The sequence below is a fragment of the Sesamum indicum genome, linkage group LG11 (assembly GCF_000512975.1).
Source record: "Sesamum indicum cultivar Zhongzhi No. 13 linkage group LG11, S_indicum_v1.0, whole genome shotgun sequence".
In the NCBI taxonomy this organism is placed as follows: Eukaryota; Viridiplantae; Streptophyta; class Magnoliopsida; order Lamiales; family Pedaliaceae; genus Sesamum; species Sesamum indicum.
The window spans coordinates 9,496,451-9,510,555 of NC_026155.1; the positions used below are offsets into that span (position 1 = coordinate 9,496,451).

The following is a 14,105-nucleotide window of genomic DNA, read 5'->3' on the forward strand; positions in this document are numbered from 1 at the left end:
CTACTATATACTTTGACTTTCACTTCCATCCAATTAATGCTCCTTGGTTCTCGTTTAGTCATGTTGTGTAATTGTGGGATTCATTATTGAAGTGTTCCCTTTATCCGCTTTATTTATTTAATTTTATTGATTTCACCAAGGCCAAACATTGTTGTTTCATAGGCATTATGTTTTATCTTGTTGCAAAGTCATCCTTTCCAGTTCTTGTTATACGGTTGAGCATCTTAATTTTATTAGCTACTTGGGCTTTACTAATGATTTACGTGTAATCCTTTGTTAAAGTCGATCTTATCTTCTTGCAGGCAATTCGGACAGGCTGGATTCATCCCAATATCAATCTTGAAAATCCAGATGATGGTGTGGTATGGTTTTTGCCTTCTAAACTTCAGTAATCTCACATGCAAATGGAGCATCTATAGAATGTAGCTAGGACACTTCATAGAGGAGGATAAAATTCAATCACATGCAATCAGACAGATCAAAACATGCATAAATTGAACTGTGAAATCGGTCTCCCTTTTTAGTTTCTTTTCTACTGGGTTATAGTGACCTAATTATAGCCCTTGCAGGAGTTAGTTTGGGCCATGTTCTTTACTGGTAGCATAATTTGACAGAGATTGTATTGATGATAAAATGCAGTTAGCTAACCAAAGTCAATTCATCCGCCATTATTGTTCTCATAAACATTTCTTGATGACTGCACTTGATCCAGGATACAAATGTGCTGGTGGGGCCAACAAAAGAACGACTGGCAATTAAGGTGGCTTTGTCTAATTCATTTGGGTTTGGCGGCCACAATTCATCAATTTTATTTGCTCCATTCCAGTAGATTTTGTGGTGCTTAAATTAGAAAGAATCGCTCCAAAGGTATGTAATGTATACATATTGGCCTCCAGGCTGGTAAAACAGCTGAAATACGCAAACCATATTTCTTTTCTAATTTTGCCAAATACGAGGAAACAGTCCTTCACATTAGAACTCTGTGATGTTGAGTTTCTTGACGGAGACTTGTGCTATTGGTGATTTATGGGTATTATAGTTTATTGTTGCTTCTTAGCTAATCTGATGGTTTTGCTCTTCTGCAGTGTCTTTGGTTGGCATTCTTATGTTCCTTGGGTTGATTGATCGGAGACAAAGGGAAAAGAAATGCCCTTAGATGCGAAGGGGCAATGGAAACTCGTAGGTCCTCCAGATTGTAGTTGTGGTGCTCTTTTCATCGTTGTAACCACTAACCTTGGATTTAGATTGAATTAGCTGTTTTAGATGTACTAGTGAAACAAAGATTCCTAACCTGTATGATTAAATTTTGACTTGGAATTTTATGGCATCATTGAAAACATGTCATGTCTGCAATTTACTGAATCCTTGTAGAACAAGGTGTGGCTTTAATTACATGAATGCTGTGAGATCAGATGGTCCTAACATGACATGAAATGCTGACAGCTCCTCTATAAAAACATAATGTAGTCCATCAGAAAACCACAATGCATGAGATTACTTGGGTATATGCTGAATGGTTTTTATCTAATCTTATATACAAATGCAAGTAAACTCTCAAAACTGAAGCAAAAGATCATAGCTTTAATAAATATCATATATAATATGCCGAAGTATTGGATACATAAAATCCCGTAGCATAAGATAGGAAACTCTTGTAATTAAATAAACAAATACCACGTCTTTTTCCAATCCAAATTTTCTGTTTTCCTCATGTTTATTTTTAACATTTTGCTTAAGGCATCATGGGAAGTATATCCGCATATGTGCTGAATATTCTTCACAAAGTCCCATACATTGGACACACATTCACCGATTTGTCACCTGTGCGGGTGAGTGTGAATCATATCCATACAGATACTGGAAGCGGCTTCTGTCCATAACTTGGTAGAAATTAGAAAATATGGCATTATTATGGTGATAGTGATGGATTTACGAGATGAACCATTATTAACCCCACATCCACTTTTAACCACATTGATAAATTTATACCATTGCGACAAATCTGTCCCTTCACACATCGTCCTGGAGTCGTTGTTAAACTCCTTGATAATTGATTTCATGCGTCTATATTTGAAGGAAGAAAAACAGAGAAGCTTTAGTGAAAAACCAGAGTAACCTATATGTTTGTTATGGTAATGAAATGTGCAACACCACTAATAAATGATGTGTAATGGATAGTAGAATTAGACCTATAAATACATATATTCTCTGGGTCCAAATTCCAATCCAACAGCTCTGAAAAAAGGATGTTGAGAAAGCGATATATTGAGTAGTTTGTCTGAGCCCGGGTTCGAACCGGGGACCTCTAGTGTGTGAGACTAGCGTGATAACCGACTACACCACCCAGACGTCTTGACATCCAGCTATCCAACAATTAAATTTCTTCGAATAACACAGCAACCTATCGACGAAGCTCGTATCTTAAGATTTAGCAGACATCGGGCAACTGAAAGCCCAACATATTCCTCAAAACACCCAATGTTTTATGAGCTCATAAAAAATCTATGAAAACAAAACTTGTTCCTCAGAATGCAGTCATTGAGGTTTGTTCATACGCAAGACATCTAACGTTGAATTTCACGAATAAAATACGACTTCTGGCTTGCCATTACATAGCTGTCCAAACCTGAAACTCGGAGCAGCATTTGCAGATTTTTCGATTATAACTTAATTCATCAGGTATGAACTATGAATACAAATGAACAAACGCCTTAAATCTAACTAGATAAAGGAAACCATGAACAACGAAAATAACTAACAATAAGTTCTAATAACATTTCATGCTTCAATTTTCTTGATAATTCTCAAAGTCATATCACTCAAGGTACAAAAATTAAGTGATAAGAAGTAGAATCAAGCTTGTTTATATAGACTTGATTTTTCATCTATATACATTGGAAAAATATATAACTCATTTTAATTTCAAATTCCTAGGTGCCAATGGGGGGTCTTCTTTCAAGCACTGCCGGGACATGCAACTCATACAATCTTTCATGCACTGCCAGGTCTTCTTTGCGAACTTGCACTAGAAATAAACCCAAAAAGCAAATCTAGAAAAATTGAATGACCAAATACAAGTTCAGCAGACACAAAACGTCAATAGCCATTCATGTTTTCTTTTGGCTGCCTTTCTTTTTGCTCTTTTTCAACATTACTCCCTTCATGGAAAGGGCATGTGAGGCGCTTTTTCCTTCCAGCTTCTTTGTTAGCTTCACAACACTTGCCATGCCTTTTCTCGCAGCTGCTCTATGCTCTGGCCTTCGGCTCACCATTTTACGGTCAAGTGGCCAATATGCATAAGGTTCGAGCTTGTCCTTTCTCTTCACGTCACCACTTGCCTTCTTACTTGCATACTCCTTGCCCATGTAAGCCCACCCACTCTCTGATGTCTTCATGCGCTTTTGAGTTTTCTTTGAGTTTGCAGACAAGTGACTTCCAGCTTCACTTCTTCCATCTACCTCAGTGTCCGAGGGCACCTCTCGCTTCTGTTTCCTATCGGCCCTTTTTCTCTTAGCATCCTCGTGAATAATCAGACGCCCATCAGCGTCCATCTCTGGTTCCTCATCTGAATCAGACTTCCTATTTACCAGCTGTGACGATCGAAGTGCAGACCTTGTTTTCTGCCGATCAAGCAAGTCAAGAGGCTCATCATCCAATTGGTCAAATGAGTCTTCTTGCAAGCTCTTTGCTGCCTTACGGGATTTCTTCGACCTGGTCATGCTTTACCAATTGTTAGTTAAAAAACATAGAACCAGAGTATGATTAGTCACCTGCCCGGGTGCTATAGTGGCATCAGATATCCTAAGTAGTCCCATATAGATTATATTAATCAGTTACACAAAAATCTAAACTCACCGTAACAAAGATGCTTTGGATTGTAACACTGAGGAATAGTTGCTCTGCCGGCTAGAAATACTTTTCTCATCCACCAATTCACCATCACTGTTCCTCATTTCCCCATCATCAAAATCAGAAAATATTTTTGTATGATTCCATCTACTTATCCTGTAAAACAGATGAATGAACAACCACATCAACCAACAAAAATTAAAATGTGACTAATGAAAGTAGTCATGGTACAGTTATTATGGTTCCTTTTTCTCAAGTAAATATCTGAAAGGTTCATTAAGGTCCACTTCGGCAGCCTATTTCAGATTTTCTATTCAAGTACTGTCCCAATTTGCCAACCAAGACAAAATCTTTGAGAAGTATACATTTTATTTCGACTGCTATAGCATTCAAATATGACTCGATTCAAAGAATAAAATTATTTCACTGAAGAACTTGGTGTACACCTGCAAACATGCACACAGATAGCTTGCAAATTAAATAGTCATCTCAGCTGAATGAAAGTAACTTGAGAGAGCATTCCTATGGTTAGTTGATATGTCGGATATCTATGCTGATAACTCAATATTTTTAAACGATGTTATAAATCTAGGACAGCCAGCCATAGGCTTAGACCCCATCTGAAAATACGAAATTACACTTTCTCCCAAAAAAGTTATAAAATTACACTTACGCCCCCTCTGAAACTTCACTATGCTACCCCTTTCGTTAGAATTTGGACGGAAAATGTTGGCGTCAACAATTTTTTTACATAAATTCCCAATTTTACCGGCAAACGTTGTTTATATAAATTAAAAGGGGTGAAATAATAAATACTATCCCGAGTATAGCCATTGGACAACAAGTAGCTATTTATAAATGGAAAAACTAGTCAATTTTTACTTTTTTACTTCCTATATATGGGGTGTGGTGCACACTATTGTTGCATATATTTCATGAAGCACTAGATTAAAATACTTGAACATGACATTTACAAGAAATAGATACAACATTGATGTTAAGCTCACTCCATGTATAAGAAGCAAAAGAGCACCAAAAGATGACTAGTTTTTTCATTCATTTATTATTACTTTGTATCAAATGGCTATTATTTTGAGAGCAATATTTTAAAACAAATACACTTTTGCGTTTATATCTATATTATATTTAAACCGTAACAAGTATAAAAATATGATAGGAAAATGTTGAATGAGGGTAAAATCAGAAATTTATGTATTTTTCTTTTTCGGCTAACGCCAGTATTTTCCATTCAAATCCTAATTTCGCATTTTCGGAGCGGATCTTAAATGTAATTAATCCTATTGCTGAAACTATGTTATAAATCCAGGACTGCCAGCCATAATCTTTAGATATTGCTAATTGCCAGCTGCTTTCCAATTATTACATTATCTGATGATTTTGACAGCCAGTTGTACTTGTTGATCTAGGAAACACTAAATTTGAAGAACTTTGGGGGCATTTGGGTTTTGTAATTCTTAAGCATCCATGTACATAGCAGGAAAAGCAAATACCTGGATGTAGTTGCTCTTGATAGAATGGACCTGTCTTCTACAGATTTAGCAGCCTGTTTCCTCTCTTTCCGCTCCTTGAGCTGCATTTGGAAGAATTTCACCAAAAAGTTATATTTTCCGGGAAAAGGAAAGAGTTAACCATCCTAATCTGAATTACTACAAACCTTTCTTATGTTAGTTAGGAGTTTCATATGCTCTTCCGGCATGACTTCCTTCACAGCATCAAGGCCACATTTCTTCACCAGCATTTCAAGAAGCATTTTAACCTACACAAATACAAAAAAACAAGCAAATATTACATCTCTAAATCAAACTAAATTTTAGAGCACAAAGGAGACTATTTACGCATAACTTCAGCTCATTGTAGCAGCAAGCATTTCTTAGATGGTGTATAGAATCCAAAATATTCAGAATGAGATTTACAAGAGACAACCCAAAGGCTAATTACTTTTGCTTTGAAATGGTTTCTGGTGCTATCTTGCCAGTTCAGCAACCCTTCCACCATGCTTCGTAAGTGTGTTTGTAGACCTTCTGTTTGTGATTTGGCCACCAATACCTTCAGAAGACCTAAATTAGCCTGCAAAAAATGCAATAATATAGAACCAAAAGGGTCAGTCAAAAAGACTAGCAGATTTTAAAATATTCAATTTGTAAAGGTGGACCTTAATTATTTCTTTATTCTTTCTTTGGAGGAGGAGAAATGTGGATGGAAGAACATTGTAAGCCGCGGAAATAAGATCCGAGAACTCATAAGCTAAGCGAGCTAAGCCTGTCATTGCAGCACTAATCATATGAGGGGTTTCACCTGCCAAGCCCCCAGCAACCTACGTATAACAAAAACAGGAATGTAACATAATTGGATAGCAAGGAATGTCAGCATGGGCATAATAAATCAAGTACCATATTAAAAAATTGGTGTAGTTTCTCCTTCTCGCCGCCTTTCTCCTCATCTCCACATGCATGACCAATCTGGACGAGAATATCATATGCTCTATTTCTTGTTTTCTTGTTAGCCTAGCAAGGAAAAAAAACCAATAAGATGCAACACCTGAAACATACTACAAAATTTGTGAACAAGCCTGGCTGTGAAGCCCAGAAAAATTGGAGCAATGTAAAGCAATTATAGCTCAAGATCTAATACCTAAAAGAGTTGAAGAAAGATAACATAATGATAAAGCTCCACTATTTTAATCCAATTAATCATAATGGAACAACAACATATTCAGTAGTAAATGACAAGCTTCGTACCTCTTTTAGGGCTAGTATAATTTCAGTAAGGAAAGAGGCAGTGATGTCGTGCCTCCTCTGTTCGGACCCTTCCTGCATTGTATAGGAATGCAAAATTAAAAGCTCCTCCAAGTGTGGAACTCATATGACACTATCCATTTCAAAAGGTCGACCTCCTGTCAAGCTAAGCTATAACAGAATATTAGTGTAGTGCTTCTCACCTTAGAAACGTGGATGATCAAGAAGTATAAACAGTTGAGTCTGTGACGTTTAGCAGAAAAATGACATGATGGCAGCACCTCAATCATCAAACTGAGCACCTCTTCCAATTTTCTTGAAATAAAGTCATCAGAGTACTGTCAATCAAATTTTCACTTAGGTCATCAGCCAAAATGTGAAAACATTCAATAAGAATTATAATGCATCCTTTCTTCCTTCTTGGTAAAATGTGCACTCATTAGTAACCGTGGACTGATAATAGTAATAAAAGCAGATGCAGTAGTATAAACAAATTTCACAAATGAAAAAAATGATTATTCACATAAAAATCAGCTCATTTTAGTGACACCATATAATGGAAATGATTATAACGTGATTCATATACTCTAATTTTGATAATATCATGAGGAAAGTGGGATCTAGGAAAAAAGAGACCATGAGATTTCAGAAAATGACACCAACTCATGGTGATCACAATTGATTACAATAGGCTACTCTTTTTAAGAATACTTATGAGATTAACCATACATTTTTTGCTTGCATCAAGTACTAAGATCTTGGGATTTATAGTTGTACATGTCTCAGAAACTAGTTCCACAAAATAATGTATCTTTTACAAAACAGAAGCCAAAATTAAAATGTAAAATAGTTAGTTTGCAAACAGGGGAAGAAGCTGTCGCTGCATCTTACACATTGGAACTCAACAACAGGTCAACCACTAACCAGATTGAACAAAGATTTTACTTCTACAAGGGCTAAATTTTCTTATTTGGAGCTTTGGAGTACCTGAAACACCAAAGACAGTACTCTATAGGCCTTTTTCTGGACCAACCCATCAACATCCTGGAATGCAGAAGATACATACTTGAATTTAGTTTGTATACTTATTCAATCCAAAGGACATATATATCCTCCACCACAGTCCACATGCACAATGGTGGGTAGTAACAGAGAAGAATATGGATGAACCTTCAGTGCGGGTTGTACAGCAACAAATAGAAGATCAATTTCCTTGGAATCTAAGCCAGGTAAAAAGGAAACTGCAAGGTCAAATAATTGTCCCCTGTAATCAAGAAAAAACTATTATAAACTCCAAAGAAAGATGTAGTTTTCAGTTACTTGGCTTATTCAGGCAAGGTACTCGAAAGAGAATGAGAAATAGTTGTACACCCAGATACACATTAAACGCACCTGGCTGTTGACAGTGATCCATCATGGGATGAGTTGTCAACCTGCATGAGATTTGAGTTCTTGGAGCTTCTTGATTTGCCAGCCTCTTGAGTAACCTTCAGAAGCTTCTGCATGGTTTTCTTGAAAAACCATGTGACCACCTCCTTATCCGATATTGAAGCAAGCTCTCCAATTGTAGACTGCAAGACACAAGCAAGACTCATCAAAAGCTACCTTGATGAAGGTTAAAATTTCTTTCAACAATATGCCAGGATCATTTCATTTCATTGACAAATCTAGATAACCATTTAGCATCAGGTGCCACAATAAATCCTGTTTCATTGACTTTTCAACTTGGATGCCAAGTTGGTTATCTAGAATTATGGCAGGTCTCCCCCTGTTTTTAGTTTTCTCAAAATAGGGGATGGATGTCTCAACTTTTCTGAACCAGAAATACAGAAAACAGAGAAAAGGGGGAGCATGCTAAAGAAGGGGAAACTATGGGAAGTTATTGAGTAAAATAAAAAACATAGTGCAGGTCAAATTTTTTTTCTCACGTACAAAAGTTATCATATATGTCATGTGACTCATGTCAATTGGGCGGTCATTCATGAATTCAGCTCTGGATCCTCCGAATAAAGCTTTCATTCATTGTATTCCATGATTTCAAGCAATTCACTCAAAAGAAGTTTGGTATTGACAATTTGCTGATTTGTGCTCATTATATCCTATGTTCTACCTTGGCGTAATAGTTTATGACTGAGTACAATAACGATCGTTGTGCAAATAAATTGATAAAGAAGTAAGATGTTACGGTTACGTTATGGCAGTTCAAGAAGTACAATCAATAGGTATCAGAGGTTGTTAAGTATTTGAAAGAGAGATCACATACAGGGCATCTATAATATAGGGACACAAGGGCCAGAGTGTTGCAATACTACTGGAGTGTACTTGCAAGTTGCATCATTCCAGAATGAGTTGAATGGCATATGTGGAAACACATCTCACAAATGGCCGATTAACCAGCCCAAATACAAGACTATACTATCTAATGACCCACGAATTGAATTTTAACTCATCTAGCAAAAGATAGGAAAAAGGGGGTTCCAAGTTACCTGCAAAATGCCAGCAGTATCTTTAGAAGACTTAAAGTAGACTCCTGTAAGAACAGACAATAACTCCCGAGCAGAGGATTTCAATATACTCAAGTTAGAGCCAGCAACATGTGCAGTATAGAGGGCAATAGCGCATCTCTCTGGTATGCCTACTTCAATATTAGGACTATTCTCGTTTCCTTCCAGAATTCTCTTATTCTGCTGAATAAGAATCTGCAAGCTGGAGCATATTATACCACGGACATCAGGTTCGTCTTGAAGGGCAGTACATAGTGCTCTCTCCAAAGCCTTGAAACTTTCAGCAGTATCAACAGGATAGTTGCAAAATGATGGTAGCAGTGACCACAAGGAGTACACAATCCCATCAACACTCCTTGCTGACTGTATTTTTCCTTCTTGTTCGAGCTGAATTGAGTACCCTTGTTCAGTACACACCAAAAAGACAATATCTGTGATAAAAAACTGAGAGAGAGTTTTATACCATTGCAGACTTCCTCTTCATTTCTCCAACCATGGGTAAAATTGATTTGGTAAAGAAACTCAAATGAGCACCAACAGTATACTGTTTCAGAATTGGAAAAAGCCAAAGGTTGCCCTCAGATAGATCTTCCAAATTTAGAGGCAGAATATTCAAGAAGTCCTCAGGTCCCATGGCTCCAAGAGCTGATCCCACACACTCGTGCAACTGCCAGAATTAATTATAGAACTATTTAAACCAAATATAATTAGACAGGAAACCAAGGTACGGTGCACCAGCAGATAGAATCACAGACTACAAACTAGTAAAGCAATGAATACTTATAATTAAAAGTACGCCTTGCCTAGAGTTTCTCAAGAAGAAACTCGTCAGGACCTGAGTACACTACAAGATGCTCTCATAAGTATCTACAAATTACCCCAAATTGAACAAAACAAGATGCATAAACGAAATGCTACATATTCCATACTATCTCTAATAGAAAATAAACCCTCACTCTTTACCCACATTAATTATCTTTCATAAACGCCAGCTAGTAGTTCGTTATCCATAAAAAACCTCACTGGACTAAATATTTTTGGACTTGGTTATCTGAAATCACAAACTTAAAACTCAAAATCAACCATTCCCTTGGAAGCTACACCCGAGCAATTTACAGAAGGATTACTAAGACGGATCCAGTGCCTTTTCATCATCTAGTATGAGACGTGAGGGAGAATCCTTTTAAGAGAAATACTGAAAGATAGTAGTTTGGTACAAGGGCTCTTTTAAAAGAATAAAAGTAAATTCAAAAAGACTATACAAGGGCTTTTTTGAAAAGAATAAAAGTAAATTCATAAAGACTATTCAAAAGTACATCAAGCTGCCATTAATCCAAGTTAACTTTCCTTAAATGATGATTACCTGCTTCCTGAAAGCAAAGTCTCCATCTGGCAACTTCTGCATATCAGCTAAACTCTTGAGTGCTTCCTTCATAAAGTAAAAAGAACGTTTACCTGCAACGCCAAGCCGTAAGGGCCCTTGATTCAAATTACTACAAATCCTCTTTCTAATGTCATCACATGAATGATATAAAAATAGAACAATGCTTTTATATGTTTTGAGTGAATGAATGAGGAATGATGTGTTGGGTAAAGTTTATCTCTTCCAACCAGGTCACCAGGAAAGTTAAAATACCAAATAAATTAGAAATAAGCCTGTGTGCAACTAATTCACAAATGCATCTGAAACAAGCAGATAATCTAGTGCGTACCTAATTTGTCAAACATGGTCGAAACAATTTGGAATGACATATCCCAGACGGCTTCATACTGATAACCGAGCAGGCTTTCAATGGTTACACAAACTTTTTCTATGACTGTGGGTCCGGATTTCCTTGTGCCCGCATTGGCACTGACTGAAATCTGATCGACACCCTGTTTTATCAAGCTATCGTCGATACATGAATTTATTAAGTTCTTAAATGTTGCCACAGCAGCTACCAAGGCCTCCTCATGTCCAGAAGCCAACACATCTGAGCAAAGCCCAAAGGAGAAAAGTTTAGTACACTGCATGCGAGTATATACCACATTTTTTGTACTCAGAAAAAAAAAGGGGGGGAAAGGGGAAAAAGTGCCAAAGGATTAGACTACTCATGAATCGAAAGGAATAATAAAAGAGAGTAAAGAAGAGAACAACAACAATTGACCTTTTAGCGCATTGAAAACAACAGGAAGCTTGACCACACAAACTTGTCTGTTGAGAGAATAAACTCTTTTCATCCCAGTGTCTAGCAAGCGAGCAGTAAATGTCATGCTATCAGCAGATGACTCGTCGCGCGAGACTGAGATAGCTAAAGAGCATAACAAATCAAGTAGGACTTCTGCAGAAATTTCTCCAGTAGAATGGATACATAGGGCACTGAGACCATCTGTTATGCGTTTAGTAACAATGGGATGTCTCAGTTCCAATAGAGATTTGTAGTACTTCAAGATGTTTGCCGATGATTTTGAAGACATAAAAGGAACACAGGTTTTAAGAGCATCCAGAATGTAAAGGACTTCCTGTGCTGCTCTGGACCCTTCCGAAGCATTTCCACTTGATCCTCCAGCAAGCAGAAGAAACCTCTCAAAGACATTTGTAATGGCTTCACTTGCAGGTGCCAGCAATGGTGAAAGCATTGGCACTAATTGAAAATACTCCAGGACATCACGGAGACATGAATGTGATTGTTTTCTTACCTGTTGTTTCATCATCCAAATCATGCTCAGAGACGTCAGTCAAGAAGAGTACAGAATTGTGTTTGAAAACTAGCCATCCATAAAAGACAACAGTCATTCACATAAACCAATGTACTTTTCCACCATTTGTTGGTTCTTCGACAACCTCAACTCTGAGAAACCCATGTATTAGTTGTGTTCCCTCTCCCAGGTGCACTAAATTGATTTTTCAGTCAAAACAAATAATTTTTTAAAAAAAGAAATGAAAAGCATCCTATAGCTTAATATTATGGCTATGTCCCCAAACAATGATAGTCACTCAAAATTACTGAACTACTTACAGATGACTGAAAAGAAAAATATGCAATTTGACTGGCTTATGGACAGGAGAAATAGCTTATTGGGTTACTTACATTATCTTGTTAAACTAAGCAACTTAAATGAAACAGTTATCTCAAATGGTGGACAAAAGTCCTTTCAAATCTACTGTTCTTAGAAAGCAAAAAATCAAAGAGTAAAACTTCAGAAGACAAGATTCTCAAAGAAGCAACATTTGGTACGAACATCCTAAATAACACAAACTGAATGAATAACACTTTCAGCGACTCATAAAAAATCCACTTTTCCAAATACCTTAAATTTCATCAAGCAACATAATCTTTAGCCAAGCTGCACTACTAACAGTCTCCGCAAAATAAAGACGCCTAAAAGAAAATGACACCTAGGAAGGAATTCCCTTTTCAATTAAACAAATTTGAGTATCACATGTTATCCACACATACCAGAAATGCATATATCGCTAATAATGGAAAAATTAACAACATAAACAGAAACATTATAAAGACACAGCTTTTCCAGACCTTGAGCCGATCATCAGTTATGTAACTGATGAGGACGCTGTACAACTCTGCAACGTCTGCCCACCCCACCTGCTCCCTCACGATCAGCAATCGGGAACAACACTTTAACCCGGGCACAACGCCATTAACTTGTATCGATTTCCCTCGAAGAATCCGAATTAGAAGCCCGGATAGATAAACGTATTTCGTCTTGAGCACAGCTGGGGAAAGTCTGTCGATAACTAGACTCAGAATAGTAATTAGGGAGTCCAGGAGGTGGCCGGGGGAGTCGGCGGTTGAGGAGAGGCGGTCGATGGAGGAACACGTGGCGCCAAAGTACGCGATGGGGGTGAGGGGGAGGTTTTGGTCTTCCAGTTCCTGAGCCATGGCGCCTATGGCGGCGCAGGTGTGGAGGTGGTGCTCGTTGTTTGAATTGCTGAACTGGGAGAGTACGGCGGAGCAGAAGTCCTCGTTTGAGTCATGTAATGGTGGCGCAGCCTCCATTTCGACGCCTTCCATTATCGCCGGGGATGTAGGGGCGGAAGATTGAGGGCGTCCAAGTGTAGGGTTTTAGCTTTCAGGGGAAAAGGGTTTTATTGGTGTGTGATTTAGGAGCTTTTTAGGTTGGGAAGAATCGGGTGAAAGAGAGACTTTCTGCGCTGGGGCTCTAATGGACTATTAGGATAGAATTGTCCTTTCACATTTAATGGGGGGATGAGGTTCTTGCATAAATTTAAACCCTTCATACAGAACTGGTTTGTTCCTTATTAAAAATATATATATAAAATAATAAAGTGAACTGAATATTAAAAAAAATTATTTATAGTTCAAAAAAATAAAATAAGTGTATCTACTAAAATCGAGTCGAAAAATAGAACATTAAGAATTTTTGAAGCATTTTATTTTGATTTATGGAGATAAATAGAATATTTTGGTCCGCGTTGATTCTTATGCCAGTAGTTCTATACTTATAAACCAATCTAAACACATGATCGATTCCCAAACAACTGGATCAATTCTGAAACATTATTTTGACACAATTAAGTTTGTTAAAACTCACAATCAAGCCCAATTCGATGTCTTTGTAAGTTATAGTCAAGCCCAGTACATAGTCCATGTAAAATGGGCCTCATATTAGCTTTAAAAAATTAAATTTGCCCGTCTTCGGATCTTCTATACCACAGTGTGCCACAGGGATGTGTGATAGACATTGGATATATTAGTTAGCACTTATCAATTTCAAAATTAATTTAACTGTTTACTAATTACATAATTAAAATATAATTTTGATTTTTTATGATTTGCTTTTCCATCTCTCCATCCATTTTCTTCCCCTCATTTTTCTTTAATTTACTATTATATAATAAATATAAGAAAATCATAAAAATTGGACACTAGAAATAAAAATTATATTTAATTATATAAGTATTTAAATCGTTGAACCAAAAGTCATTGTGGCATAAATAATAAATATTACGTTTAATTTATTTTTTTTTAGA

The 14,105-nt window shown here is 37.0% G+C and overlaps 2 protein-coding genes and 1 non-coding gene across 4 annotated transcripts in view; 1 reads left to right on the forward strand and 2 right to left on the reverse strand.

Moving 5' to 3' along the window:
* The window catches only part of LOC105173713 (3-oxoacyl-[acyl-carrier-protein] synthase II, chloroplastic), a 6,588-nt gene extending 5,235 nt beyond the window's left edge, over positions 1-1,353 (forward strand). Inside the window, exons 12-14 of the mRNA XM_011095574.2 lie at positions 303-362; positions 713-867; positions 1,086-1,353. Coding sequence (XP_011093876.1) covers positions 303-362; positions 713-829 — 177 coding nt within the window. The 3' untranslated portion in view covers positions 830-867; positions 1,086-1,353. The remainder of the gene's footprint in view (positions 1-302; positions 363-712; positions 868-1,085) is intronic.
* Positions 2,276-2,349, reverse strand: TRNAV-CAC. Its single transcript has one exon. It is a non-coding gene; the product is annotated as a tRNA-Val (tRNA).
* LOC105173715 (RRP12-like protein) lies at positions 2,752-13,269 on the reverse strand. Of its 2 annotated transcripts, none has more exons than XM_020697737.1 (18): positions 12,628-13,269; positions 11,257-11,788; positions 10,822-11,082; positions 10,473-10,564; positions 9,573-9,776; positions 9,092-9,496; positions 7,998-8,176; positions 7,776-7,869; positions 7,593-7,649; positions 6,809-6,943; positions 6,609-6,680; positions 6,261-6,374; positions 6,023-6,184; positions 5,809-5,937; positions 5,525-5,626; positions 5,361-5,440; positions 3,856-4,005; positions 2,752-3,720 (listed from the first exon to the last, which is right to left on the reverse strand). In XM_020697737.1, exons 1-18 carry the CDS (start codon positions 13,123-13,125, stop codon positions 3,108-3,110), a joined length of 3,879 nt encoding a protein of 1,292 aa, XP_020553396.1. In that variant the 5' UTR covers positions 13,126-13,269; the 3' UTR covers positions 2,752-3,107. The 2 variants fall into 2 exon arrangements, with proteins under 2 accessions (XP_020553396.1, XP_011093877.1); XM_011095575.2 differs by having other exon boundaries at positions 2,752-3,711; positions 12,628-13,125.